A 6,752-nucleotide genomic window follows, 5' to 3' on the forward strand; every position below is an offset into this window, starting at 1 on the left:
GCAATATATATATTGCTTAGAACAGCAGCTGGCACACAATATGCATTCTGTAAGTGTCAGCTTTCATTATTATTGCCTTCACAACTTCTCTCTTGGCCAAAGTCCTAATCTCTTGGACCATAAGAATTGAAAATCCCCTGATTCACAGTAAGGAAATAGGAGTTTAGCTGTCCTATGAGAAATTATCCATATCTATTTGTCTCAATGGTCCTCTGGTCATTTCTCTTTAAAATCCTGAGGTTGGGTTTAAGGTGATAGGCTGGGGTGGAGGTCAAAGATATTAGCTAACAGATCCTGGCATATGTCCCATACTGAGTGTCCCTTGGTTTTGCCTGTCCAGCATCCATCCTCTCTGCTTCTGGTAGGAGCACCAAGTTTCCTTTGAGGAGCCACCCCTCTCTCATCATGTGCTCTCTTGGTGGAATTGCCACCAAGGTGCTCTGCCTCCCCATGGCAAATAGGCGGGCACTGGACCCAGCTCAGTCCATTGGGCTCTCTCCTCTGGGGAGGAACACCGGGATGAGAACTGACTAGAGAGGATTCACCTGAGGAGACTGCCCATTAGTTCCTGCCACCTAGATCCCCAAGTTCCCACAAGTTTCTCCATTGCTGAAGCCTGGTTGGACAGCCCTTCCCTGAGTTCTGCCAGTCATTCTATTACCAAGGCAATAAGACCCTTTTATGTTTAGGTTGCCAGAGTCCATGTCTGTCACTTACTACCAAAGCGTCCTAAGTGACACACTCCTTCCTTCTTTCCTTCCTTCCTTCCTTCCTTCCTTCCTTCCTTCCTTCCTTCCTTCCTTCCTTTTTTTTCATAAACGGATTGTAAGAAATATTTTACATCACACACGCGTGCACACACACACACACACACACAGACACAATGGAAACAAAGGTTTCACAAGGCAATAGTTACTTTTTTAAAAGTATTTTTATTTCTTGATTTGAGAGAGAGAGAGAAATAGCAATTGTTCCACTTATTTATGCATTCATAGGTTGCTTTTTGTATGTACCCTGACTTGGGGTTGAACATACAACCTTGGCATATAGGGACAACAACTGAGCTACCCGGTCAGGGCCAAAACTATTTCATTCTTTAAAATTCTGCTTATACAATCTGCTTATACTAGATTGATTTTGCAACTCACTAACGCATCTGCCGTGTAGCTTCAAAAACCCTGGTCTATTGAGAAAGCTGCTTAAGCTGACACCCGTTTGCATGTCTGAGTGTTTGCAAAAGGAGGCAGGGCCAAGATGGATCTTTCAAGTCTCATAATAACGATTTGTTTACTTGTACAAAGTGTGTTTCCTAGGCCACACCAGCCTGAGGGGAAAACCAGAATCACGGCACAGGCTGTTCCTCTCTCTTTCCCTTTCTCTCTCTCTCTCTCTCTCTCTCTCTCTCTCTCTCTCTCTCTCTCTCCTATTGGCTCTCGCAGAATCGCCCAACCCTCCACAGAGACCCCTTTCAGTTTCTGAGGGTGCCTAGGGAACACTGCATATGTGCCCCCAAACATCACACTCTATCCTTCATTTTCCTTCTCTTCTGCTCCAGCTGCCTCACGGATCATTCCCCAGTCCCTCTGATGTCTGTGGGGCTGTCACTGCTGCTTGGCCACTAAGAAGGAGCTGCTTTTGGTGAAAAATCCAGTGACTTTGGTGATGTGTGAGCTGAGGGCCTGGATAAGGATGCTGTTGGTCTCATATCCTACAGCATCTTTGGTGCTACAGCTCTGTAAGTAGTTCCTCCTGGTCCTCAAAGGCAATGCCACAGTGCCCACCAAACTGGAGAGAACTCCTTTTACTACAAGAATCCCAAAGTGGATCTCTCTTACTTTCTCTAACTTACACATGTTCAAGGGCAGGGGGCAGAACACAATCTCTACCTTGCACTCAGACCACCTTCTCTTTCTCCAGCTCCAGACCTGTCCTTGGACTAAGATTGGATGTTGCTACTCTCATCCAAACTGGTGAGTTCTTTCTTTCCCAGGAGACTCCTTGGTTCCTCCATGCGAATAGATTCTTGGCAAGGCCACAGTCTGTCATCCTGCCCAGAAGTGCCTGCTTTCTAGAGTGAGCATAGATTTAAGCTAAACCCATTTTTATTTGAGAGCTTTGCTTCCCAGGTATCAGGAGTCACACGTTCAGCAATCAAGTCCTGTTGCGATGATGATGATGACGACAAGCATGACGAATCTTTCCCGGGTACCAGACCCCTTGCTAAGCACATTAGATGCATTACTGTATTCATTTCCTCAGGAATTCTGTGTGGCATATACTATTATTATCCTCATTTTACACAGGAGAAAACTGTGGCCCAGAAAGGTTAAGAAGCTAGCCCATGGTCCATGGCTGGCCGTGAAGAGCCAGCCCTGGACCCGCTCAGCACTCCTCTATCGCTGGGACTGGGCACTGAGCTGCCTTGGCCAAGGCCTTCAGCCTCCCTGGGCCTCCTTCCAGCTCTGCTTTCCTCCTTTCGAGGGCCCTCTCCCAAAGCCCCAGGTGGGTGCCAAACCTTATCCAAAGGTCTCCAAATGGGTGGAAATTCCTACGCTTCCACCCTCCACTTCCCACAGCCCCTCTGGGCCTGGCCAGGGCTTCTAGAGGAGGACTGGTCAGGAAAGGAAGGTTCATCAGCAATAGACCCCACCCCAGACCCCTCAGGGCTTTAGTGTAGCAACTTGCCCTCCTCTCAGTAGTCCCCTCCTCAGACCCAATTCTGGAGGCAGGAGTGGTTTCTCCTCCCTAAATGGCCATCAGCATTCTGCATTACAGTTAAAATTCTGCCCGATCTTACTTGAATAGGGAATTCAAGTCTGGGCTTAAATGCCATAGAAAAAGAAAAAGTTACTGTCTTTTCAGAATGCCCATTGTAACTTGTCCTTAGGGTCCCCCTTTCCCCGCCCCTTTCTCCACCCTCCTCCCCCCGAATCACGGTCTTTTTCCACTTAAACTGACCAAATGAACCGCCAGAGAAATACAGCTGCACAGTGAATAGTTATGGGTATGATTTCTTTCCCTCATTCATTTGCCCTCCCAGCTTAACCAAGTCAGAGAGTTTGAAAGACCACTCACCGTTTCTTTGATTATGTCCACAGAGTACGAAGCCAAGGGCTGATGAAGCAATCTTGATAACTTGACACATGTGAAAGTGGAACATGGGGAGTGAATTATCCTGATTGACTACATCCACCAGTTTAACCAAGTATCTGCCAGTGTCACCCCATGCAGAGTAGTGGCTCTGCCACTCGCCATCTGTGTGACCTCTTAGTACCTCAGTTTACCCATCTGTAACATATGGGGATTGGATGTGAGAATTCTAAGGTCCTTCAAGTTCTCAGAGTCTTTATTTTATAGCTACAAAATACATCCTTTACAAGTGAGATAAGTTAGGGGGGAGGTGATTGTTTGAATAAAAATGATCCTCTCTATAAAACTTTCACCACATAATTATTTTATAGAGCACATTTTCACTGTGTACTTGATGCAGGATCCAATTTCCAAAATACTGAATTTCGGCCAATTTTTTAAATGACACTTTTACTGTTGCAAGTGGGACTTGCCCGTAAGTCACAGTTTCTAAAAACACTATGTTAACTCCCTCCCTCCAGAGAATCCTTGACAGTGAAAGCAGTAGAATCTATTCTAAAATCATTACTTCTCTTGGACAGAGTTTTTTTTTTCTATAAAAATTATATTTATAAACCTTCAAAAACTGGCTTAATTATAATAATCTATTGGTCCTTTTGAAGCACAAACCAGATATATCACTTTCCTGCCTAAAGCACTCCAGAGGTCTCCCATTGTTCTCCAGGGTCCTGGCCAGGTGGTGGCCAGGCCTCTGCATGTGTGTTCCCTCCACCTGGAATCTTCTCTCCAACTCTCTCATCCCCACTACCTTGGAACTCTGCTCTCTCATTACTTCTTCAGGGAGTTGTCAGATCCCTTTATGGTAACTCTGAGGTGCGATGTGACGTTTGCCGGGATGAGCACATCCTGACCAGGAGAGCCTTTTCCCTCTATGGTTGCTCATGAAGGCACATGGGTGGCTCACTGCATGGACGACACTGTCCAGGCACTGACTCACAGCAGGACCTCTACCTTCATGGAGCCTCCTGTCTTCCAGGTAAACAGTCGAGTACAAGAATGAACACAACTACCAACCACTGCTCTCTCCTCACAGAGCTTACAGAGAATTAAATGAGTGATTAGAGTCATTGTGGGGCCTGCTATGAGAGGAAACGGGTAGACTGTCCATGCTTCAGGTTCCCATGTAGGATGAATTTATGTCCTAATCACACATTTGCTCAAACAACCCTTTTACTACTTTCAATCTAAGCAGCTGAGAGAGAAAGATCATGGGTTGCCATCCCTGGGCCAGCATGGTAAGGGGAGCCAGGGTCTATTTACCTCTCTCCATCCTAAAAGTCTTCCCAAGTTCTTGGACTACACCGCCTTGCCCCAATGCCAGCACCTCATTTGTTTCTTCCTTAAATGAATTTCCGTTCCAAAGGTGCATACCCTTTCCCAAATACGACAGTAGTCCAGCCTACCATTTTGATTTCATGTTCATAATATTTATAGAACATCGATATCATCCCCACTTGAATAGATCCAGAGATATGGGCTAGAATAGATCATGGCAGAACTGGGACCTCAAAGCGAGTCTCCGGCTCTTGGTCCAGCGTTTCCCCCACCCTGTCTCTGCCTCCTGGGCTAAGCCAGGCCTTTTTCAGAGCCCTGAGAAGCCCAAGTTGGCTGCCTCCTGCTGGCAGAGAGTTCCTGCCAGGCGTTGGGTGCTACTGCTAAAGGAGAAGGAGTTCCAGAAGCAAGAAAGGTGGATTATGCACAGAGCCAGTCTCTGCTTCTATTTTCCTCCCTCATCATGGGAGGAGGGAATGGCTGGCACATTGGAGGTGGGGGTGGGGGACTATGAAAACCAATAATTCATGACAATTGATAAATGTCAGAAAAGTACTTACTCACATTCATTCCCTGAAAGTCTCATTCTCCGTGTGTTCTTATCTGTCTTTCAACGTGGCATTAGTCAGGTGAATTCAGCAAGAAAGACCAACGTTTTAGCCAAATGCTGCGGAGAGAGGGAGTTTGATTTAACTTCATTTTTCCAGCCAGGGCTGGGTCCAAAGCCAGTTTTTCTGACTGGGTTGTTTGCCACACGAAAAGCAAATTCCCAGAGGTTTCTGAGACTGCCGAGCTCCGATGCAAGATGACTGCTGCCACCCACCCGCCCACCCACTCACTAATAAGACAGAACGCCGTCCTATTTTTGGTAACAATTACAGGGCCTCCCGGTGCAAGCAGAAAGCTGTTTATTTTCTGTTACATCACTTCACTTTGCCTTCGAAGGCTGGTCTGCGCTCAGTGTTTTCCTGGTGATGCAAGTCGGCTCTCTCCTCCGGCAGTTGGATCCCTCCCATCTCGCAGCACCTCACAGGTCTCTTCCCCGAGCAGTGCATTGCTGGATCGAGGAGCAGCTCACGAATCAGCTGCAGGTCCCCGTTTTGAAAAGCAGAGATACAGAGGCAAAGGGAAAGGGTGGACTCCTATGTGACCTGATCTCAGAGCAAGACAATCACCAGCTGAATTCCAGAAGCCCTGTTCATGTTTGGGGAGATTTTTCCGACTGCATGGAATCAGAGAGAAGCCAAAGGATGGGAAATGCCTGCATCCCCCTGAAAAGAATTGCTTATTTCCTATGTCTCTTATCTGCGCTCTTGCTGACTGAGGGGAAGAAACCAGCGAAGCCAAAATGCCCTGCCGTGTGTACTTGTACCAAAGATAATGCTTTATGTGAGAATGCCAGATCCATTCCACGCACCGTGCCTCCTGATGTTATCTCATTGTAAGGCCCGTAAGCATTTGCTATCTAATTTACGATTTAAAAATTCCAGCCAGTGTATTTGGGGCTTTGTATGTACTGGTAGAAGGGCATGGAGAGAGAGATTCCTCTCGCACACTTGGCCATTTGACAGTGCTAACATTTTGCTGCATTTAGAGATTTTGATTTTGATTAGCTGCTACGGAACATGCTTAGGTACCCCCCACCCTTGAACATTATTATGAGGAACCTGTAGCAGATTCATTTCCCCAGTTCATCTGGGAAGGAACAGTATGGTACTTCATAAAATAGTGTCAAAATAGTGACTGTTTTTGCTAAACTGGATTAACACAAGGTTTGTTCTGTGTGTGTGTCTCTTTGTGTGTGTCTGTCTGTTTGTTTTCTTTCAGATCCTTTGTGAGATCTGGTTTTACTGAAATCTCAGAAGGGAGTTTTTTATTCACACCATCGCTGCAGCTCTTGTGAGAAATATTTATATCATAACTATTTTTAATATAGCATATATTTGGATAAGCCCTCTAGTAAAACAATCTTGATAGTAATTTTGTTGAATGTGATTATATTTCTGGAGAGAAAAAGATTATCAGTAAAGTGAGAGGTCCAGGGGTTTGTTTGCAGCGTGACACCAACGGTGCAGGTTGATTCTTGCAATGGGAAATTCGCTAACCTGTAATGCTGTCTACTTTCATGGCTATGTATGAAGTTGTGGGAACGTTCCACAATGATTCCAATTTCATTCCACTATTTTACTTTCATTTTTGACTTGGGAACTTTGGTTATTTTGCCCTGGAGTTTTTGAATTAGTCAATACAGAACCCAGCATAACATATGTGCTCAAGATGTTGTCTCCTGGGGATCTGGGGCAGGCTGCTACTCTGTGTGATTTACCATG

At 45.8% G+C, this 6,752-nt stretch overlaps 1 protein-coding gene across 2 annotated transcripts in view; it reads left to right on the forward strand.

Moving 5' to 3' along the window:
• The first annotated feature begins 5,311 nt into the window (after positions 1–5,311).
• LGI1 (leucine-rich, glioma inactivated 1) overlaps positions 5,312–6,752 on the forward strand; it is a 40,424-nt gene continuing 38,983 nt past the window's right edge. For both annotated transcript variants that reach the window (XM_005884055.2, XM_005884056.2), the window contains exons 1-2: positions 5,312–5,863; positions 6,250–6,321. In XM_005884055.2, the coding sequence (XP_005884117.1) occupies positions 5,397–5,863; positions 6,250–6,321 (539 nt within the window). In that variant the 5' untranslated portion in view covers positions 5,312–5,396. The remainder of the gene's footprint in view (positions 5,864–6,249; positions 6,322–6,752) is intronic.

This window comes from Myotis brandtii, unplaced genomic scaffold (genome assembly GCF_000412655.1).
Source record: "Myotis brandtii unplaced genomic scaffold, ASM41265v1 scaffold810, whole genome shotgun sequence".
In the NCBI taxonomy this organism is placed as follows: Eukaryota; Metazoa; Chordata; class Mammalia; order Chiroptera; family Vespertilionidae; genus Myotis; species Myotis brandtii.